This window comes from Suricata suricatta, chromosome 2, assembly GCF_006229205.1.
Source record: "Suricata suricatta isolate VVHF042 chromosome 2, meerkat_22Aug2017_6uvM2_HiC, whole genome shotgun sequence".
Taxonomy (NCBI): domain Eukaryota; kingdom Metazoa; phylum Chordata; class Mammalia; order Carnivora; family Herpestidae; genus Suricata; species Suricata suricatta.
This window is the reverse complement of record NC_043701.1, coordinates 13495574-13519432: the sequence shown is the minus strand read 5'-3', so window position 1 is coordinate 13519432 and position 23859 is coordinate 13495574. Positions and strand designations below refer to the sequence as shown.

The following is a 23859-nucleotide window of genomic DNA, read 5'->3' as shown; positions in this document are numbered from 1 at the left end:
TCCTTTGAAACTACACAGGAGAGAAGAAAACACAGCGTGACCAGGAAGGGCAGGCCAGAACGACTTTGCGCAGCCGAGATGTAGCCGCCAGAGAAGCGGTCATTTCCAAATTAGCTTTCCCCGTGGGCAAGGGAAAAGAGATGGATAAGAAAGGGAAGTTAGCAGCTCTTTAAAGCTGATTCCCATGTAGGAATGTAAGACGGCCAGAACTAGAACAATAAGGAAATCTATCCATCACGCAATATTTTCGTTCAGGGCTGAGCACTTATCTATTTATAATTTCATTTTACGTACAGCTTGGGGATACGGCTGGAGAGAGGTCAGGGGAACGTTCACCCAGCTAAGTTTAAATGGAGCAAGAAAACGGTGCTGGTGTCAAGATGCAAAGATGCCACCAAGCTGGTTATGCGGGCAGAGAGGAAACCCACAGCCAAACGTCAGGAGGAGATTAATTAATAAAAATGGCATCCATCTATAGACAATTCTTAAATTCCCACCAGGTGACTCATCCAAACTTAGCACAATCCCCCACAAAGGGGAAGGGAAGGTGCTCACGGAACATAATAGAAACGGGGCCAGCAGGTAGGGGCTTGCTGTACACTCTGGCAACACCGCAGGGCCAGTAAATGGTCAACAGCAGGAAATTATAAGGCATGAATCACATTCTAGAATGAGGAACTCAAAATATATATTTAAATAACCAGATGGACAGCTATTTACTATAAAAGTCAGTTTATTTTCCCTTTCTGTTTCATATTTTCCCTTTTTTGTCAGTAATGAGCGATTAACTGATTGGAAATCTGCTTGATTAAATAACAAGTTCATAAACACATCACACTTTCCAGTATAAAGCAAGAAGTTGAAAAATATCCCCTATCCCAATGCAAATTAGGCAGCCCTCAAAATTGTACATTTTCTCCCCAGTTCATGTCCATAATTTAAAATATATATATATACAGAATGACCTTAACATATCGGTGATTAGTACAGAGTTGACAGCCTTGAGGACATAAATGCTACAAACTTCTATAGAATAGATGCCTTGTCCTCAGGCCCATTAATGTGATTCAAGGTCACGTGATTCAAGGTTATATACCTAACATTTATTAGGACAAAAGGTTTTTCCTCTATTTCTAGTCTTCTGCTGAGGTAACTCAAGGAACCTGGTCGTGAGAGAGATCAATTCTCTGAAAACAGGGCTAAGGAGACTAGCTTCCTAGTGGATCCTAACGTCCCCAGACAGCAAATCTGGGGCTGAGCACTTCAGTTGTGAGCTACGCCTTGGAATGTTCATGACAGCGGATGATGTACCTTATGGTCCTTGAAAGGAAGACTGAATACTTCCAGGAGTCGAAGTGAATTTTGAATGAAGACAGAAGAGGACGAGTTGACAATAATTTGAAGGTATTTCTGCGTCCGGAGCTGACTCACTTTAGATCAGACACGGAGTAACGGAGACAGTCACCATGTAGGGTGATTTTCCCACCACAGTTTAACAAAGGGATTCTTTGTCCAAGGCAGGCTTCTGCTTGATGCAGCGCGAGCACCCGACCAGGATTTGCTGCTTCAAAGATGAGCCGCTCTCTGCAAACTCATTATCAAAGCAAAATCCAATGATCCTTTCCTATTCGTGGACTCGGTCATGGATACAAACCATGTGCAACTACCTCGTGGTCACTCAACTTTCCCAGGCTAGAGAATCGGGGCCAAGTCCAACACGGTATTGAAGGTGAAAGGATAAATCTCAACGGGCCAAATAAAGACGCTGGCAGATTCATAGGCCATTCAGTACGTGGATGGAACAATAAAAATCATCCACAATAACTCGAGCAGTGCAGAAAACCAGCCCCGGCCTCCCCACTGGTCAGCGTCACAAGGCGAAAGAGGCTTGAAGATCTGACGCTGTACAGAGGCCTGCTGATCTGAGGTTTTCTTGGAGCTCTCAAGACAACGCCTGAATTGGGTGAATTAAAAGAAGGAAGAGTCCTGAAGCGTCTCCCAGGGTTTTTTCCTCCTGCGGGCACCACTCACCCACTCAGCACGTGAGTCTGTCGTCTTTGCATAAGATAGGATATTTCCCTCACTATTAATGGTGAGATAAATAGAATCGTACAACTTGTCTGTGAAGAGAAAAAAGCATTGACACTTGAATTAATCCTGTTAGAGCATCATGTTTTGAACATAATAATAAATTTGGACGATGACATTCATTTTGACTTCATGCAAAGATAACTTGATCTTTAATGAATTAGAAAACAATTCTGAAAATCACAGTTAACCTATTTTTTTAAAAACTTAACATTAAATGGTCTCTGGAAAAAGAACTAATGTACACAAATTAAATAATTTGCCATACATGGGCAGGGCAAAAAATTGATACTGTAGCTCACTTTCTTTTTCTTATTTTTTTAATTTTTAAAAATTAATTAACTAAGTACATAATCTCTGCGCCCAATGTGGGGCTTGAACTCATGACCCTAAGATCAAGAGTCGCATGCTGTACTGACAGAGGCCAGCCAGGCGCCCCTGGAGCTCACTTTAAAACATGCTCCTTGATCCAGTTTTCTTTCTAGTACAACTCCTGTGTGATCGATCACACGGCAGGCTCATCAGGAGAGATTCCCCTCTATTTAGCACAGATGTCATTAGCGGAACACGGGGTCACACAGCCCAGGCTTCAGAAGCTAGAGGCAGTTAGGCGGGAGAAGCGTCCTTGGCAACGGCAGAGTCCACAGCCTTGAGGCAGCTGCAGAGAACCCCGGGCTCCTTGGACGAGGCTGGGGGGCCGTGTCTGGGCTTGGGGTGACTGAGGCTGTCCCCAGGTAGGATGCACCAGGTGTAGGAGTGGGGTACTAAACACATCCCCTCCCGGACAAAGCTGTCACCAGCCTCTCTCGGGGAGACCTGTCTTGAGCACCATCTCACCAATGAAGTAAGAGGGTAGGTCACATGCTTATTCAAGAGAGCAACATTTTAAAAATATAAGGCCTCATTCTGGATTGGCTATTTTCCAGAAAGTACACAATTCCAGCCAAGAGTGTTTAAGGCACGACAAATATTTTCTCAAGAGATTCTCGTCGTTTTAGAACTAACACACCATAGCGCTTCTTTCTGAGCCCGATGTTGCTGCGTGCACCCTGTCATTTCCTTCAGAATTCCAAATTCTATCTAGCAGATAGAGAGTAGCCCAGAAGGACACCCCGATTAACAGTCGGTGATACTTTCAATAAGCCTCTCACCATTTTTTTCTGAAATTAAACATGACAATACTCATTAGACTTAGATCAAGGACAAACCAAAGACCCATTCCCACCTGGAAAGAAGAATGTATCCTACAGACTCATAAAATGTTACTTTTCACCAAAGGGTCCTTAGAACCAATCAGCAATTTTGCCAGTTTAAGAGATTTACGTCAAAGCTTTGAACTAAATTACTAAGAAAAACAAGTTAAAAAAAAAAAGGGCACACGCTCACTTACCATGAGAATGAAAAAGTAGAACACCCACATCCATCCCAGGTTGTCCTGGATCAGAGACACTAAGTACTGCAAGGGAGGAAGAGAAATTACGACATAATCCTTCATAAATTAATCACACGAAGTAGCTGAAAGGTGGATTAAACACAGCTCTTCCAGAAAATGAGGCAGGATTTGGAGAATGGTTTTCGGTTTTCGGGTTACAAAGCTTCCACGTGCGCGTTCCTACTTAACGCAACCTGCCTTCATCTCGTAAGCTGGCAGCGTCCAAGCACAGAAACTGCGGAACAGACGACATGACTTCCGGGGGTTTCTTTTCATTCCCTTTGCCGTTGAGAGGAAAATTAACATGCTCAAGTCGCGTCCGTTTAATCATTCTTCCAACGAAAGGTACTATAACTGAAGCTTTCAAAACCAGTCTGTCTTCTCAGGGTACCGTTCATTGTCAACTGCAGAGGATTTCTGTACGGCTTTCCCATTCTGCAGCATGTTCTTTGAGTTTGTTTCAATTGCTGAAAAGGATCCAGTAGCGTTTAACCCACTTTCTTTTTCTATGCTCATAAAATACATACAACATAAAACTGGCCATTTTAACCATCGTTAAGTGTAGAGTTCAGAGGCACTGAGTATATTCACAATGTTCGACAGCCATCACCACTATCCATTCCCAAGATTTTTCATCACCCAAAACAGAAAGTCTGCACCCATTAAGCAATAACTCCCTCCCATCCCCTCTCCCCAATCCCTGGTAACCTGTGATCTACCTTCTGTCTCTAAGAATTTGCCTGTTCTAGATATCCCATGGTAAGCAGAATCCCACAATACTGGTCCTTTTGTGCCTGGCTTATCTCACTGAGCATACCGTCTTCCAGGTGGCAGCATGTGCTGAGTGACAGTCCCTGGTGTGGACATACCACATTTTGTTTAGCCAGTCACCAGCAGATGAACACTGGCATTGTTTCCACCTTTTGGCTGCTAGGAATGATGCTGCAGTGAACCCTGGGATACAAATATGGAATCCCATTTCAGTTCTTTAAGGGAGACTCCCAGGAGCAGAACCGCTGGGTCCCATGATGATCCAGGGGTCGCTGTCTGAGGAGTCGCCGGAGCATTTCCCACAGCAGCTGCGCCGCTCCACATTCCCGCCAGCTTCTCCCCGTCCTCACATGTACTGGTTATCTTCTGTCGTCCCTGTTTTCAATTACAGCCGTCCTCAAACGCGTGAAGTGATAGCTCACTGCGTTTTTCATTCGCAGTTCCCCTAATAGCAAAGGATGTTGAGAATCTTTCCATGTGTTTATTGGCCGTTTGTACATATTTGTCATAAAGATTTGTTCCTGTGATTTCTTCTTAAGAGTTTTTTTATTTAATGGTTATTTTGGGAGAGAGCTTGTGTACATGCGCATGTGACCAAGGGAACAGAGAGAGGGAGAGAGAGAATACCCAACAGCCTCCATGCTGTCAGTGCAGAACCACAGCAGGACTTCACCTCACGAACCATGAGCTCATAACCTGAGCTGAAATCAAGAGGCAGACGCTCAACCGACTGAGCCACCCAAGCACCCCTCTTCTAAGAGTTTTTATGGTTTTAGCTCTTCAAGTATTTGATCCATTTTGCACTAATTTTCTGTCTGTGCTATAAGGCAAGGGTTCAACGTCATCCTTGTGCGTGTGTGATATCCAGTTTTCCCAGCACCATGTGGTGAGGAAATCATTCTCTTCCCATTGAACAGTCCTGGCACCCTTGTCAAAAATCAACTGACCAAAGATGTGAGTTATACCCAAGTTCTTCCATCACACACTACCAGTGAAATTTATAAGTATAGCAAATTTGAAAGCAAAACAAGTGAGGGGCACCGGGGGGGCTCAGTCAGTTAAGCATCCGACTTTGGCTCAGGTCATGATCTCACTGCCCGTGAGTCTGAGCCCCGCATCGGGCTCTATGCTGACAGCTGGGAGCCTGGAGCCTTCTTCCGATTCTGTGCCTCCTCTCTCCCTTCCCCTCCCCGAGTCACACCCTGTGTATGTGTGTGTCTCTCTCTCCCACTCTTGAAAATAAATAAACATTAAAAAGCAAAACAAGTGAATTATTTGCCCTAGGTTACATTATGAAATGCAAAAAAAAGAGAGATCAGTCACCCACTAAAGACCTCAAAGTGGTGGTACCTTATCTTTCTTTTAAACGTTTTATTGACATATAATTTACATAAAGTTCACCCATACAGCTCAATGGTTTTGGTTTGAGTGTCAAAACTAAGAGCGTCTTCTCTTCCATTCTCCTCTGTACAACTATTCCCATAATCTAATTTGAAGCCATTTCTATCACACACACCCCCAAGAGACCTCGGACCAATCGGCAGTCACTCCTCAGGCCCACCTGCCCCCAGGCAGCCACTTCTCTCTTTCCCTACAGACCTGCCCGTTTGAGATATCTCTGATGAATTAAACCATGTACAATACGCGGTCTGTTGTGAGCAGCTTCTTTCACTCAGCATGACATTTTTAAGGAGCATCCATGTGACATCTGTCCTCTATTAAGTGCCTCCTAAAACGACTCCTCCATCATAATGAATACACCGCGTTTTGTTCATCCATTCTTCAGTTGATAGACTGGGTTTTTTCTACTTTTCAGCTGTTATGAATAATCCAACTATGAACATATGTGTACAAGTGTTTAAGTGGACATTTGTACTCATTTTTCTTGTAGATACCACGATTTAATCTTACTGACCCCCTACAGTGTGTCATAAACACACTGAGCACTGGAGAAAGGAAACAGTTCCTGTTTGCAAGGGGTGCAGAGTCGGGCACAGACAGAAAACCCAGGAAACGTGATGTCCCGAGACAAACTCTGAGAGGTGAGCACCAACTGCTATGGAAATCGAGAGAGACCATATTTTTTTTTTTATGAAGTCAAGGAAAGGCGGGGGACACAAAGCTGTTCAGGGTAAGTTAGCAGAGCAGGGACAAGGCTCATCAAGTTCCTGATATTGAGTCATGGAGTTGGGGATCTCATGCCCCCAGCAATGGGAAATTACTCAAAAATCAACAGGAAGAGGAATGAATTAAGCTAACAATGATTTAGTCCTGATCCCACTTCCCTGACCACCAAGGCGAGCCCAACGCTGACCCACGTACAGAGTTAGGGATCCAAATGCTGGCAGGTGAGGCGCTCCACAGGAAAATAAACTCCTTGAAATGCTAATTATAACTTGCCCACTTGATTAATGCAGAAAACATCACGGGAAACGAGAACCTAAAATACTGCAATGTCAGAAAAGGACGCCCAATACAACCACCCCGGACCCCTTCCACGAACTCGGAGACCTCTGAACTGGCAGCCAATAGCATTTTTTGGTTTCTATTCCAAAGCACAATCAATAAACAAATTTCTCCTACTTTCTGCTCGATTTTTTTCCTCTTTGGTCTCATCATCACACGTGCTAAGGAACACATCAATCGTGTCAATCATACACCCTACAGCAACTCAACAGACGTCAGAAGGCCTGCTGTGTGCCAGGCACCGTTCCACGTGCTGGGGCTGCGGCAGAACACGAGACAAAATGCTGCCCTCGTGACGGTGGGGGAGTCACACATTCACAAATGAAGATATGACACATGGCTGGGTGGTGACAAGCATTAAGGCAGCTTATCCTCCTCAACACTTACTCCCTCGTTAACTACCAGCGATCAGGCATCGGTGACCTAGCCCCTCCGAGCAAGCAAACCAGCAATATCCAAGTCTGATAATGACCTACATGTCAAAACTAAGAGCGGTTTCTCTTCCATTCTCCTTCTCTGGCCTCTCTATACCTATGATCTTACTAACTCCTCCCCTTCCCTAGCCGTCACAACGCTGACTTCCTCTTTCTTCGACCACTGGGCATCCCCTGAGGTTTTGCCTATGTTTTCCTTCCCCATTAAACATCTCATTCACTTGCAAAGTTACAACTATTTTATCTATGCAGATGATTCTCTTATCCTTAATTTTGCAAGATCAGCACTTAAAATGACCTGGAAAGGTATAACCTAAGAGAGGCATGACTCACAACTGCCCCAAAGAAGAGTGAATTTAAGCAAAACAGAATCAATTTGAGTAGTTCTGACTACTGACGGTGGGCCAATCTTAGCCTAGCCGATCTCAAGTTTAGAGTGCATCTGAATCACCAGGAAGGAAGGCTTTCTAAAACGCACATCTCTATGTTCTAAATCAGCAAGCCTGTAATAAGCTTAGCATTCTGTACTTTAATAAATAACCTAGATGATTCTGACCCAAGACTTTAGTGAACCGCCCTATGAGACACAGCCACTGGAAACAGAAAATGACTCAGAGCTGCTGCCAGAGTCCGTGGGGATCCACGTGAAGAACGTGCGCGTCTGGCAGGAGAGAGGGGGTAGGGTGGGCATGCCAGGTAGAGGGTAACGAGAAGCACGTGTCTCCCGGCCCCTCGGACTGCCAAGTTCAGGCTGGGAAGAAGGGAGTCGCAAACTGGGACTGATAAGCTGTCTTATGAAGTATCAGCTTATTTCCAGACAGGAAGAATCTGGATATTAAAGTGGGAAGAATAAACTAGAAAATGTAGAAAGACCTTCCATATTAGGTCACAGGAGCTGACCTCAGAGATGAGCAACCTAAGGCTTGCAGGCAAGTGTCCTGGAGAGCACGAGAGGGCCACAGTAAATTCCCCCGCCACTCGGAGACTACTCACCACTCAGTGTCACCCCCTCTCCTGTTCTCTCACCTGGCCTACCGCTGCTCCAATGCTTCCGGTTCCATCAACAATTCCTGTGACGGTCGCCAAAGCCTCACTGCTCCCTTGGATCAGCTCTTGGCGACCCAGGTCCGCAGAAATAGCAGAGCTTATCATATTAGAAGGTCCGCCGATAAAAAATCCTGAAGTTGTAAACAAAACAAGTTCTCATTAAAACACAACTCATAACACTAGAAACCTACTGGACAAGACAAGCTCTTACCCCGATATTTTTTTTAATGTTTACTTATTTTTGAGAGAGGGGGGAAGATAGTGTGAGCAGGGGAGGGGCTGAGAGAGAGGGAGACCCAGAATCTGAAGCAGGCTCCAGGCTCTGAGCTAGCTGTCAGCACAGAGCCCAACGTGTGGCTCTGACTCACGAGCCACGAGATCATGACCTGAGCCGAAGCTGGACGCTTAACCAACTGAGCCACCCAGGCGCCTCTCAACATTTTAACCAATATATTGGAGGGAAACAGTGAAGGGAGCGGGGAGAAGAAACCAGTAAAAATGAACACTCTCCCACATAGTGACATCTTCAAACTAGTTAGCATCCACTTTTCTGAAAGTCTTACTTGAATTACGTGATATTCTAGTATATTTTTATAAAAACCAAAGATAGAGAAAATACAGTGAACATACAGCCTTTCTAATGCTGCAAGGCTGTGTTCATTAACAACTGATTATACTCACTTGTCAACTTCCACTATGGTAAAGTTGTATCACCTGGTCATCTGACTATCCAAATTCAACGACACATACTGACAAATAGGCTTGTGAAGAGAAGAGGTTCCGCAGATGACTGTTCTCGGCCACCGTGCCCCGTGACGCTGTCCCAGGGCCGAGCAGGGGCCAGCCCGTGAATGAGTTCCATGTGCCTCACGTACCTGAGCAGCTAGCTCTCTCTCCTATGATCTAAAGTTCAAAAATAATTTGGGGCAGCTGGGTGGCTCAGTCAGTTAAGCAGCTGACTTCAGCTCAGGTCATGATCTCATAGTTTGTGGGTCCGAGTCCCCCGTCAGGCTCTGTGCTGACAGTTCAGAGCCTGGAGCCTGCTTCAGATTCTGTGTCTCCCTCTCTCCCTGACTCTTCCCCCCTCACACTCTGTCTCTCTCTCTATCAAAAATAAATAAATGTTAAAAAATTGAATAAATAAATAAATTGGGGCGCCTGGGTGGCTCAGTCGGTTAAGCGTCCAGCTTCGGCTCAGGTCATGATCTCACGGTTCAGTTTGTGGGTTCAAGCCCCGGGTCAGGCTCTGTGCTGACAGCTAGCTCAGAGCCTGGAGTCTGCTTCAGATTCTGTATCTCCCTCTCTCTCTGACCCTCCCCTGCTCCTGCTGTCTCTGTCTCTCAAAAATAAATAAAAACATTAAAAAATAAATTTCTTTAAAAAATAAATAAAGTTTAAAAATAATTTTTCTGTGCCACGGTCCTGATGACACGCAGCAGCTTCATGTGCTGCTCAAGTGGAGGACTACTGGTCAATCCCAACACTGAAAGCTGGTGAACTGGTTTCCAGCATGGCCTCTTCCTAGGTCGCTTCCAGAAGTAACAGGAGAAGCTGGGGCCAATCAAAAATACTAGGGAACCTCTGTCAGGAGGGACTGCTCCTCTAACAACAGGGCGGCGCAGGTCATGTCAGAGCAAAGGACCAGAATCTGAAGTAGGCAGCTTTCCTTTCCCCACCTGAGTTCTCCATAATGAAGGTTCAGCATTACTCACGCCGAGGGGGCACACGGTTGCCCTTTCTTCCTTTTTATTTACAGAGGAGTAGTAAATAGTATAATGAAATGGAGCCACACGACATACCTGTCACGGCCATCAGAAGTGCATTAATGGACTTATCGTTTGGAGAACCTACGAGGAAAAACACAGAAAGAGCGTGCTGACTTTGGAAGCTGATTACACGGGCCCCACGGAAGAGCGCACAAAACTCTGGATGTCAGAGACCTCACAGATCACTCCCAGAGGCAACAAAGGCCTACAGGCCTTTCACCGCCCACCCCAACTTTTATTTGTAATGTCTGCTGCTGGCTGCTGCTTGAGCTAATGAGACCTCTAAAAGCTAAGGAACAACTCTACTCCCTTCTCCACAGCATCTTAAGGGACATACACCAAACCTACTAATTACCATCTTTCCTCTTTTGAAACCCTTTCTCTTTTATTGTTTTATTGCCTCTAATGCCGGCCCTCTGGAGCCTACCCTCAAACAAAGCATATACACTCCCAGGCAAGCTGTTAAACAAACCAACAAAGCAGAAGAGATGCCAGTTTCCTCCCCAACACACATAAAACCGCGTGATGATACTTTTACCAGGCATTTACAGGACCGTACAAAGGTCTCGGACCAGCCTTTGTAGACGGTCTCCAGGATCTCCCTGGGGTTGATCGCTGGCTCCTGGCAAAGGCCTTAGTCCTAAGAGATCAGAAAAATCATTGAGTTGTAAGGGAATACTCACGGCTATATCCAACGAGGGACCCAACTGCCAGAAGCAGACTCAGAGCTAAAACCGGCGCTCTCTTCTGTAACATGTCAGAGATGAAACCTTGCAAAGTTCCACCTGTAAGCACAAAGAGCCCGTCACAACCAACATCGTGTATCATTTCGCTCAGTTACCTGAAGCGCATTCACCATGTACCCTCTAGCTGCTACAGGATCCTGGCGCTGGTCCGCCCCAAACGACGGCTGACTCTCCTAACAAGCTTCCTCCAGCGCTTCCTTTTAGGAAGAATACCTGATAATTGCCATGATGGGTGATAGGGACAGGACACCATGAATCAGACAGCAAAATAAGGAAAAAGGAAAAAATCATCAAAACCACCCACAGAGGCTCCTGGGTGGCTCAGTCGGTTAAGCGTCCAACTTCAGCTCAGGTCATGATCTCACAGTTCGTGGGTTTAAGCTCCCCATCGGGCTCTGTGCTGAATGTTTGCTCAGAGCCTGGAGCCTGCTTCAGATTCTGCCCCTCCTCCGCTTTAGCTCTCTCAAAAATAAATAAATGTTAAAAAAAAAATTTCTAGATGCAGACCCATTTCGAGCTTGAGGACTCTGGGACATCCGGTACATCCTCATCAGACAGCAGGACCTAGAGGTACGATCAGGTCTAAAGGTAGCAGCCTCACCTTTGCCTCTGTATCGACGACTAAGGGCAGACAAGTTCAAGTACAATAACAGGGCATCACCCGAGGATGCACTGTTCTGGCGTGCCCAGGACAGTTGAGCCTGACCACAAGTCTAAATCCAAACTGCGCAGGAAGGATGTAGGGTTCTGCCACGGCGACAGCTGTAACCCCACTCCGGCACCTTCTGTACCACTGTCCCGTTTTCACGTTTCTCCGGTACTTGTTTACACTTCCAGCCACAGTGAAAAGTTACTATTAAAATCTGCTGCGTACAATGAGGCAGCTGCAAAACGCGCACGGGAATCCCGCTATTCCTCCCTCCGTGATCTGCCAAAATCTATACACTAAGCTAGTATCTCCCCTTCTTTGGTGCGGGCAGTGGGAAAGGTGGTGGGAAAGAGATCAGACAAACACGCTCACATTCTAACTCGGATCTCCGGCATACGGTTAGCTTCAGAGCTAAGATATCACTTACGAGCGTACGAAAGGGTTACATTTAAAGAGATCGCGGGGGAAACATCCCTGTGCTTCCCAACACAAAAGAACTGGTCCATAAACAAAGAGCCGGGAAATAAGAGCCCTATAAATTACAGGCTGCCGTGGCCTGGCTCTTTTTTCCTATGGATTCTCTCTTTTTTTTTTTTTTTAAGAGTTTGGCTATTTACTGATAGGGCAGTTTAGGAAAAATGGCTGTGGAGTAAGTAATAAAAGTTTAAATGATGTCAGATTTCATAACTCAGCAAAATATTACTAGTGAGTAACTCCCTTATAGAAAAAGAGGCATCTGGCATTACCTATAATTCCTCCAACATCGTACCAGATGGACAGCTTGTCAGCTTCAGCCTCCTTCCATCCAAAGTTGTTACTCAGATAAAAGGGCAACCAGAAGAAGAAGGAGTAGTTGACAAGCTTCAAGCAGGCATAGGCCAGTGAATACTGCAAGAAAAACATTCAACTATCAGTAAGAACAAACAGCACAGCAGGACTACAATTGTTCACGTAATTAAAAAAAGCAAAAAAAAAACAAAAAAAAACCAGACACAGAAGTTTGGGATGAACAGCACCTGACTTTAGAATTAAACATTTCTATAAATTCCCTGACTTTGCTGAGTCTCCCTCTTCTCTTTATCCCCATTAGCTTCCAGGAAAGCACGTACAGCAGGCCTTTAGAATAAGAACACACAGGACTATTTCTTCGCCGTCCCCAATTTCTTTTCTTCTTCCCGTTCTCTGGTAGAAGCAAACCAGTGTTTTGAACCTAAAAGGCAGGGCATATACTTGTGTCCCTTATTTAGACAAGAATAAACGGTGTCCAGCCCACTGTCATTAGCCAGAAGGAAAGAAATCCAGTAAACGTCGTGGCTTTCATTCCAAGAAGTCAACATTTTTTGGTTCTTCTACTTCCTGCAAAGTTAACGTTATGAACAGTGGAGGGCAATAGGACTAAACTCTAAGCATCAACGTTAAAACGACCTTCATATTAAGGTTTCCAAAGGCTTTATATTCCAGCAGAAAAGACAGAAAAGTGTCTTGGGTGAGTCAGCAGTGAAAGCACATGATGGCCTTGGGCCTTGCGGCTCTACTTGGAGAAATAAAAGTTGCAGCTGCCTTAAGATGGCAGCGTGGCTAAGACTCCTATATTCAACACATTATTACCAGGAAATCCTGACATTAGCATCAAAGGAAAAGGGGGAGGAACAGCGAGACTGGACTTCAAAGGGTGTCTGGCTAGTATATTCTTCTCCCTGGAGCTGCCAGCTATCCCCTAGGTATCACTCGTTTTAAACAGCTTCCCTGGCAGGCCAGCAGCCGCCCCCTAGAGAGCTAAATCCCAATCAGGAGGGCGTTCTGTCCAGACAGCCTGCTGCAGAGACAAAGGAATTAAGTTAACTAGATTTCCTCTGCATCCCTGCCTGTGCCAGGGAACAATCGCTTGTGAAACACAAAGGAATGGAAAAAACACTTACGACAACAGATTTTTAAGTGCTGGCCCAGAAATTAAACTATTACCAGCAGAGAATTTTAAGAACTCGTTAAAAATTACTAATCACTCGCATGAGAACAGGCCTAAAGGAACTTGTGTGTCTCTTGTATAATCTATCATCTCTGGGTGACAGGACTGTGGAAACTTACACCTCTCTTTTAACTCCTAGTTCACTATGTGTTTGCAAAGGTCGCTCCCCTCAGCTCGGAGGCAGAGGTCGGAGGGAACAAGCCAGTGTGCAGAGGACAACCCGCAGGCTCTGCATCGAGCTGAGGGGTCCCATTAGTAAAGCACCATTACACAGAAAAGTAAACCGAACCGGGTGCTTAGTCACAACACAATAACCCAATGGTATAGGCCCCGAGGAGGCTGCTTCACTTTCTACTCCACAGGGAAGGGGGACGAGACACAGGACGGGCTGAGTGACTTACCCCCGGCCTCACACAGAGTCAGTGGGTAAACTGGAAACATACCCGAGGCCTCTTAACTCCCACTCCCGTGCTAGGGCGCCCGGAACATCAAGACAGAAAAACTGCAGCAGGAGGGATTTAGTTTAGACATTAGGAAGTTCTCCTGGCTGTAAAGGTTTTGGAAACACTGGAATGCATTACCGAGAAATACTGGGGAGTACTGTGCCCTGGACCTTACAATAAAAGGGCAAACAATATTTTCCCCCTGGAATGATAAGAATATTGGCAAATAAGGCAGACTTAAGTGGACCATTCAAAACCCCCTCTTGATCTACACAGAATTCTGTAATACTTCGACAGATCAAAAAGAATGTATTTAAAAACACCAATTTCGGGCGACTGGGTGGCTCAGTCAGTTAAGCTTCTGACTCCTGATTTCGGCTCAAGTCATTATCTCACAGTTTGTGAGACTGAGCCCCGTGTCAGTCTGTGAGCTGATAGTGCTTGGGTTTCTTGCGCTCTCTCGCTCTCTCCCGCTCTGATTTAAAATAAACACAAAAAAATGGAGAAAAAAACCCACATCAATTCTGCCTTCTTACTTGAACACCAGCTCACAGTCCACAAACTAGGACTCACGGGCCAAACCTGTCCTCACGTTTTTGTTCCGTATTATCCAGGGTTTCTGGTTCCCTGGACGCGAGAGGTCGGGGTAGAGCTGTACAATCCCCGCTCCGAAGCTAAAGACGCGTACTGTCTGGCTTTGCACAGAAAAGGCACACCAACCCCTGCATTAGACTGCAGATAAAATTTCCAGTCTAGAAACGAGCTGAGGGGCACTATACGAGATGCCTCTGAACATGTATTCCTAAAATAAAGTATCAAAGGGGAGCTAAATACTTCAAGACGCTTGATCCTAGGGAGAGTTCATGTTCAGGCGATAACATCTCACTAGAGGTGAGGAGATCTGAGCGGCCCTTACCGGTATAACTCCAGGAAGACAGCAGGCCTGATAAAAGCTGATCGCCTTGACGTGGGCAACAGTGCCGCCTTCTTGAATGGAATAGTTAGGTTCGTGTTCATCTTCGTTCTCGGCACCATTAATTAATGGCCTGTGCGCGTCTTCGTCAAAATTTTCTTCTGCCTCAATCCCTGGGAGACCTACACCAAGAGCAGGAGCCACCGGTTACAGAGCGCCGCCTCGATGCCTGGCTCTGGGCAGATGGGTTTGCATGTGTCATTACTCACGGGGCTGACGTTATTTTTATTTCCACTTTACAGAAGTAAAGGTTCAGAGGCCAACGTCACCTGAGGTCGGTTAAGGTCACACAGCTAATAAGCCACAAAGCCAGGACTCTGATGCTACTGTACCTGGCTTCAGAGCAATGCTTTTTCAACTACTTCACACCACCTTACATTAAATACAACATAAAATAAAAGGTTAATTACACACTATTAAACCTGATATGTCTCTTCAGTAACACTCAAAAGACGGACTTGCACCTCCATCTGCTTTTGTGGTTCTGCTGGTACAGATTCTGTAGGAAACCACAGATGAGTGCTGTACTAAATTCCTTTTAGGAAGGAGAAGAAATGCATGAGGGGAGAAGTGAGGAATATTCCATGCTCCTCTCCAGTCAGACTCTGGCCTACAAAGCTCATTTGCAAATGAAGAGTCTTCCCTGAATCCAGGACCGGAGGCTCACTCCCGGCAAACTCCGGCCGTGCTGGGAGCGCCGCGCACAGCAGCTACAGGACACAGAGCAACAGCACTCCTCTCACTCACTGAGAGGGGCTCACCCTCCTAGGGGAGCAAGAGCCTGGCCGTGCGGGCCTCGGGCTTCTCTCCCAGAACAGGAAGATGTTCTGATCAGAAAGGACGGCTTCTCCTCACCAATTTCTTCTGGTGACACCAGGAGTCCAAAGAAGATGATGATCCCACCAGCAAACTGCACCGCCGCTGTCACCAGAAAGGCATACTGGAGAAGAGAGGAGAGAGGGGCTTCCTTACCCATCAGGGGAGTCGTTCAAGCACGTTCATTAGAAGCACCCGTGGGGCAGGTGGGGGATCGGGCAGGAAGGACGGCGAGATGGGGAAGGAAATGGGCACCAAGGGCCTGGCAGGGGCCAGAGCGGTTTCACGGGTGTTTTCCCATGGATCTTCCCCATGAGGCTCAGGGAGCGCAATTAAAGTCCCAGGGCCACTGAGTGGTACTACGATTGTGAAATGAGGACTGGCTCCCGAATCCTCACTCTTCGCCCCACACAGCCTCCCACAAGACACAGAATCTGCCCCCGAAAACATTCTATCCAGTTGAGAGGATTAAACAATACACCGAGCAATAATACAAGGCATCAAGCAGCTGGATAAATGAGAAGGGCCAGCCCTAATAAGAAACATACAGAGAAGGAAACAGCTAACGATGCTGACATTGCAAGACAATCAATGTCTTAAGGAAGAGCTAAAAAAGGCACCTGACCATCTTTCCCAGCATGACGGAGGCAAAGAGGGCTGGGAATGAGCCAGAAAGCTTCCTGCATGGTCACAGCAGATGGCCTGTGCTGAGGGACAGTAGGCAGTAAAACTGACAGGGAAAGGTGGGATCAAGATGAAAGAACCTCAAAAGCCAAGCTGCAGAGCTAGATTTTAGTTAATTGAGAATAGAAGTTGATGTGGCTAGATGGTCTACATTTCTGGAAAAGACGGTGACACGTTAGCATTTCCAAAGTCAGATCTGGGAGCAGCACATGGGGTGAACCAAAATTCCCATCTGAACCAATCAGTATAATCCAGATGCAAACCTAAGGAGCCTAGAGTAAGGTGGCCGGGAGTGAGGAAGGACGTCCCACTGACCCTGACTAGACCAAAATTCTTCCGAGACCAAACACTTGGTGAACTATTTAAAGATTTATCTATTTTTTTTAGGGGCATCTGGGTGGCTCAGTTGGTTGAGTGTCCAACTTCAGCTCAGGTCATGATCTCGTGGTCCGTGGGTTCGAGCCTGCTTTGGATTCTGTGTCTCCCCCTCTCTCTGGCCCTCCCCAACTCACACTCTGTCTCTCAAAAATCAACAAACCTTTTTTAAAAAATTAAAGATTTATCTACTTTTTACAAAACCAACTTAGTTACTTCCAATTATTTAGGTTTTTAAATATAGTATCACATGATCCAAGCCACAAAAAGTAAATGTATAGTAAAAACTCTCCCCCTACCTCTCCTCCCCTCCACTTAATCCTCATTTTCCCAACATACGACCACGGTTGCTATTTGATTTCTACTTCCCAGAGACTGTTTCAGAACCATACAAGCCAAGACGAATATATACTCTAACTTTTCCTCTGTTCTACAAAAACGGCTTCATTCAATACACACTGTTCTGCACCCTCACTTTCCTCACTTAACATACCATCGAGAACTTTCCCTCTCAGGATGGAGAGAGCTTCCAAATTCCACTTTGTGGCCTTCAGCCTTGTTGAAGAGGATGTCACAGTTTATTGCCCTACTGGTTCACAGTTGGTATCAATTTTTGCTACTACAAACAATGCTGAAATAATCATGCAGAAAAATCACTTCGCACGTGTGGAAGTATATTCACAGATTCAATTACTTCCTGGGGGTGGAACAGCTCGGTTAGAGTGACTGGAATTTTGAGAGTCTCGTGATGACTCCAAGAGGGGTCAACGCTTGTTTCTTTATATTCTCATAAACACAAAATGCCCAAACTTAGAGATTCTTACCGATAAGTAAATAGCATCGTTTCTTTCTTTTTTAGGGTGCTTTTAATTTGAATTTCTCTACCAACTAACACCTCAGCTCCATAAAGGCAGAGATTTTTCTCTTTTCTGGCCAGAGCTCTACTATCTACTGCCTAGGAGCACTTACAGGAGTGTAATGCATATTTATTGAATGAATAAGTTGGAATATCTTGTTCTATATTTCAAAACCATTTCTATTTCTTTTCATTGAACTACACATTCAAATTCTTTACCCTTTCTTTCTGTTTGTTGTTGGACTTTTTCTTCTCAACTTGTAGGTACTCTTTACATACGAGGGAGATTAGTTCTTTATTTGTAACATGAGTTGCAAGTACTTTTTTCCTAGTTGATTATATTGTCTTTAGACTTGGGCATTTTTCTTTCTTTTTTAATAGTTTATTGTCAAATTAGTTTCCCCACAAGTGCCTTCCTCCATCACCACCACCTCTTTCCTCCCCCCCTCCAACCCTCGGTTAGTTTTCAGTATTCAATAGTCTCTCAAGTTTTGCGTCCCTCTCTCTCCCCAACTCTCTTTCCCTCTTCTCCTCCCCCTGGTCCTCCATTAGGTTTCTCCTGTTCTCCTGTTAGACCTATGAGTGCAAACATATGGTATCTATCTTTCTCCGCCTGACTTATTTCACTTAGCATGACACACTTGAGGTCCATCCACTTTGCTACAAATGGCCAGATTTCATTCTTTCTCATTGCCATGTAATACTCCATTGTATAGATAAACCACATCTTCTTGATCCACTCATCAGGTGATGGACATTTAGGCTCTTTCCATGATTTAGCTACTGTTGAAAGTGCCGCTATGAACATTAGGGTACATGTGCCCCTATGCATCAGCACTTCTGTATCCCTTGGGTAAATCCCTAGCAGTGCTATTGCTGGGTCATAAGGGAGTTCTATTGATAGTTTTTTGAGGGACCTCCACACTGTTTTCCAGTGCAGCTGTACCAGTTTACATTCCCACCAACAGTGTAGGAGGGTGTTAGACTTGGGCATTTTCCCCATGAATAATCTATATATTTGGATTTATCAAAAGTTTGTCCACTTTTAATACAAGCCTTATCCCACCCAACATAGCTCTACATGGTTTTTAATGGCCACAGTACTATTTCCTAAAAAAACAAAATATATTTATATACTCAAGAAAAAGCTAGAAAAAAACACCTACCTCATAACCATATTGCAGAACAGAAGAAGCTAGGCATGCTCCCAAAATATTGCCCACGGAAGCACAGGCACTCCAGAGACCAAAAACAACTCCTCGTCTAAGAGAACAGTAGGAAACAGAAGACAATACAATCAGAAGGAATTCTGGTGCCGTTCACATACAAAATGGCCAAAACAGGGGAAGTTCACATCACAAAAAATCAATATTCTATCTTAAGATGTTTTTAAAGTATACCCACCAAATGACAAAGCATCACGTTACTTAAGGATATTATTAAACTAAAGCTCAATTCAGGATGCATCCCAAGATACTGTTAAGAAAATTTTGAAAGTAAGCCACAGATTAGACGAAATATTTGCCTATCATTGATCTAATAAAAGACTTGATTTTAAATACAAAGAACTCTCAAAACTCAATAATACAGAACAATCCAGGGCACCTGGCTGGCTCAGTCAGTGGAGCATACAACCCTTGATCGCAAGATTGTTAAGTTCGACTTGGGTGTAGAAATTACTTTAAAAAATTTTTTTAATTTTTTTTAATGTTTCATTTGTTTTTGAGACAGAGAGACACAGAGCATGGGTGGGGGGGGGGGGTAGAGAGAGAGGGAGACACAGAATCGGAAGCAGGTTCCAGGCTCTGAGCTGCAGCATAGAGCCCGATGCGGGGCTCAAACCCAACAATGTGAGATAATGACCTGAGCCGAAGTCGGAGGCTTAGCCAACTGAGCCACCCAGGCGCCCCGTAAAAAAATTTTTTTTAATCCTAAGGAAAAAAAATCTAATAAAACACTAATGAGTATGAATCTGCAATCTCCAATAAAAAGTTTTGAAAAAGGAGGCTTCATGCATACAAAAATATGATGCAAGCATGTAAAAAGATACTTAACATTATCAGACACTAGGGAAATGCAAATGAAAACCACAGTGATGCACCACTGCATACCTACTAGAATAGCTAAAAACAGAAAAGACAAAGTGCTGGCAAAAACACACAGCAACTAGAACCCTTACACTCTGCTGGCGGGAACGTAAAATGGTAAAACCACTTTGGAAGAGACTGCCAGTTTCTTAAAAAGAAAAACACACACCTACCACATGACCCAGACATTCTACTTTGAGGTATTTATCCAAGGAAAATGAAAGCATACGTTCATATAAAGATTTATACACAAATGTTCATAGGAGATTTATTTGGAATAGCCAAACACACACACACACACACACACACACACACACACACACACACACACACACCTGAAAACAACCCAAACATTCATTAACAGCTGAAAAGATAAACAAGTTGCAATATAATAGACTACTACTCAGCTATAAAAAGGAATGAACTATCGATACACATGATATGAATGGACCTCAGAATAACCATATTGAATGAAAGCAGATGAGGAACAGTATGTACTGTATGATTCTATTTATATAAAATTTAGGAAAATGCAAAGTAACCTAAGGTGACAGAAAGCAGATCAACAGTTGCCTGGCAATGCTGACGGCGATGGGAGGGAAGGCGGAAGGTAGCAGGAATGGTGGAGGAGAGGGGTTCCAAAAGGGCAGGAGGAAACTTTTGGGGGTGATGGATACGTCCATTTTCTTAGCTGTGGTGGTGGTTTTCAGGATGTGTGCGTGCCCAAACTCACCAAATGGTACATCTTAAGTCTGTGCAGCTGATTATATACCTCAATAAAGCCATTAAAAATATATATACACATGGGTAAACAACAAATCTAGGGGAAGGGAAACGAGCTACTACAACAGTCCAGGAAAGGGGCGCAGGGGTGGCTCAGGTGGTCATCCAGCTGACTTCAGCTCAGGTCCTCAGGGGTTGTGAGTTCAAGCCCCACATCAGGGTCTCTGCTTTAGCACAGAGCCCACTTCAGATCCTCTGTCTGTCCCCACTCTGCTCTTTGCCCCTCCTCCTCTCTGCCCCCAGCTCACGCGCACGCGCTCTCACTCTCTCAAAAATAAATTTAGGGGCACCTGGGTGGCTTAGTTGGTTGAGCAGCCAACTTCGGTTCAGGTCAAGATCTTGGGGTTTGTGAGTTCGAGCCCCGTGTCAGGCTCTGTGCTGACAGCTCAGAGCCTGGAGCCTCCTTCAGATTCTGTATCTCCCTCTCTCTCTGCCCCTCCTCTACTCACACTCTGTCTCTCCGTTTCTCAAAAATAAATAAATGTCAAAAAAAATTTTTTAATAAAAATAAATAAAAAATAAAAAATAATTTTAAAACATATACAAAATCTAGCAAGAGGGCCCTGGAAGAAAGAGTGAGGTCAGCTTCTGAACAATGTTGGCTAACCAAAGACATGATTTTAGAAGAAACTAGTTGAAAAAGAACTGTTTTAAATTGTCATGGTTTTAAATGTACTTTGTGGTTTGCTACTGTGTTTTAGAGGAAACATCACTGGGTCTTAAATAGGACGTCATCAATTTCACTTACTAGTATTACTTGTTTAAAAAAAAATTGTCAAGGTGCCTGGGTGGCTCAGTCGGTTAAGTGGCCAACTTCGGCTCAAGTCACGAGCTTATGGTTCGTGAGTTTGAGCCCCACATCCAGCTCTGTGATGACAGCTCAGAGCCTGGAGCCTGCTTTGGATTCTGTGTTTCCTTCTTTCTCTGACCCCCCCTTCCCCCGCTCATGCTCTGTTTCTCTCTGTCTCAATAATAAATAAAAACATTAAACAAATTTTTTATCTGTCTATGTTCAAAAAATAAATAACAATGGCTCAAGTTTTTTTCTTTGTGATTGACCCATAGAAATAATGGAATGGTCAACCTGTCCAAGCACTGCTATCAAACACCGAGTGTCATCCGATTTATAAAAGTCCAGGTAAGGAGTGCCTGGGCAGCTCCATCAGTTAAGTGTTCAGACTCTTGATTTTGGCTCAGGTCATGATCTCATGGTTCATGAAAATGAAGTCCGCATCAGGCTCTGCACTGACAGCATAAAGCCTGCTTGGGATTCTCTCTCTGCTCTTCCCACTTTCTCTTGCTCTCAAAATAAATAAATAAACCTTTTTGGGGTCCTGGATGGCTCAGTCGGTTAAGCGTCTGACTTGTGGTTTCAGCTCAGATCATGATCTCACGGCTTTGTAGGTTCAAGCCCCACATCAGGCTCTGTGCAGGAGATGCAGAGCCTGCTTAGAGTTCTCTTTCTTCCTCTGTCTCTGCCCCTCCCCCACTGTGCTGTCTCTCTCAAAATAAATAAACTTTTTTTAAAAAATAAAGAAAATAAACATTTTTTCAAATAAATATTAAAAAAATAAAAGCTCAGGTAAGAATGATCTCAAAATAATTTGTGTCAAAGTGATTATCTTTGGGGCACCTGGTGGGTCGGTTGGTTAAGCATCTGACTGACTCTTGATTTTTGCTCAGGTCACGATCTCACACTTCGTGAGATCAAGTCTCCACATTGGGCTCTGTGCTGACGGCACAGAGCCTGCTTGGAATTCTCTCTCTCTACCAACCTTCTATCCTCATCTCTTTCAAAATAAAATACTAAACCTAAAAATAAGATTATCTTTGAGTGATAGGATTTCAAGTGGTTTTACTTTTATTTTCTATATTTCCATTTATATTATGTGGTTGTCTACAATAAACAAGAAGACACTATATAATTTTCAAATATCATAATGGAAAAAAATTACTTTAAAAATCTTGAGAAAGGGTCACCTGGGTGGCTCAGTCGGTTAAGCGTCCAACTTCAGCTCAGGTAATGATCTCACAGTTCATGGGTTTTAGCCCCACTTCAGGTTCTGGGCTGACAGCTCAGAGCCTGGAGCCTGCTTTGGATTCTGTGTCTCCCTCTCTCTCTGCCCCTCCCCCACCCATGCTCTGTCTCTCTGTCTCTCAAAAATAAACAAAAAAAATTTTTTTTTAATTTTCTTAAAAACCTTGACAAAAATAAACAGTACATGAGCAGATAGCATCACCTACTCCAAAAGAAAACTAAAGTATCATATGGGAACAACTCCCTTTTTTTTTTTTAATGTGTATTTATTTATTTGAGAGACAGCACAAGCAGGGGAGGGTCAGAGAGAGAGAGAGAACGAGAGAGAGAGGAAGAGAAAGAGAGAGAGAGAGAATGAGAAAGAGAGGAAGAGAAAGAGAGAGAGAGAGAGAGAGAACGAGAAAGAGAGGAAGAGAAAGAGAGAGAGAGAGAGAGAGAGAGAGAGAGAGAGAGAGAATCCCAAGCAGGCTCCACCCATCAGCACGGAGCCCATCTTGAGGCTTGATCCCACAACCATGAGATCATGTCCTGAGCCAAAATCAAGAGTTGGATGCTTAACGGACAGACACCCAGGCACCCCTGGAAACAAGTACCTCCTAAAATTAAATCTGTTAAATCAGTAACGCTGGAGGTAGAACGAAATAGAAATCAGTAGCGCACTGAAGTCAGAATATTCTCACTGAGTGGCACTTACTGTACCAAGGCAGTTCATGGGTGAACCTTAAGGACGTTACCGATCCCTACCCAGCAGGCAGCAGGACTGCCATCATGAAACTGAGAAGGCCCGAACCCCGAGGGGAGCCAGGCAGGGCATGAACTCATCACGTGGTGGGTGCCTAATGTCTGGTGCAAACACCGGTCCATAGGAAAAGAGTAAACAAAGAAAAAAATGGAGCCATAGATGAAAAAAAAAATGTGTATTTCACAATAAATAAATATTTATCTGGGAAAAATGAAAGAAATCCAAATTAATAACATTCCTGAACTCAGAATGTCACCAAACAACAAAGCCAGGTCTTGGGGCATCTCAGCCTACTTTCCATTCTCTTCTTCCTGGCAGCCTGGAAGGTACCGCAGCAGGTGCCCACTCTCAGTCACGGCCCGCATCACAACACAGACTCACATATCTGATAACCACGTGAGGGTTTACAGGGAAAATGTCCAATTTGGACTTTTTTTTTTTCCATTCATTTAAATTTTTATTAAAAATATGGAGCGCTCCACGGATTTGCGTGTCATCCTTGCGCAGGGGCCCTGCTGACCTTCTCTGTATCGTTCCAATTTTAGTATATGTGCTGCCGAAGCGAGCACCCAATTTGGACTTTTAAGCCCCAAAGGCTGGCATTCTTCATCTGTGTCTGATTAGAATCTTTGCCATGTGACCTTAGGCAAGTCCCATAGACAATCTTTGGCCTCAGTTTCCTCATCTTTAATGTAAG

The 23859-nt window shown here is 44.5% G+C and overlaps 1 protein-coding gene and 1 non-coding gene across 4 annotated transcripts in view; both read right to left on the bottom strand.

The window, feature by feature from the left end:
• Positions 1 to 715: 715 nt before the first annotated feature.
• SLC37A3 (solute carrier family 37 member 3) overlaps positions 716 to 23859 on the bottom strand; it is a 47758-nt gene continuing 24614 nt past the window's right edge. The window contains exons 7-15 of one of the 3 annotated variants that reach the window (XM_029922647.1): positions 18679 to 18775; positions 15637 to 15721; positions 14725 to 14903; positions 12146 to 12287; positions 10688 to 10789; positions 10038 to 10085; positions 8218 to 8369; positions 3479 to 3544; positions 716 to 2120 (exon numbers count right to left, since the gene is read on the bottom strand). In XM_029922647.1, coding sequence (XP_029778507.1) covers positions 2028 to 2120; positions 3479 to 3544; positions 8218 to 8369; positions 10038 to 10085; positions 10688 to 10789; positions 12146 to 12287; positions 14725 to 14903; positions 15637 to 15721; positions 18679 to 18775 — 964 coding nt within the window. In that variant the 3' untranslated portion in view covers positions 716 to 2027. Of the gene's footprint in view, positions 2121 to 2546; positions 2853 to 3474; positions 3545 to 4223; positions 4737 to 8217; positions 8370 to 10037; positions 10086 to 10687; positions 10790 to 12145; positions 12288 to 14724; positions 14904 to 15636; positions 15722 to 18678; positions 18776 to 23859 lie in introns of those variants that run through there. The other 2 variants (XM_029922663.1, XM_029922654.1) reach the window with 2 other exon arrangements.
• LOC115286094 lies at positions 23625 to 23731 on the bottom strand. Its single transcript, XR_003905854.1, has one exon. It is a non-coding gene; the product is annotated as a U6 spliceosomal RNA (small nuclear RNA).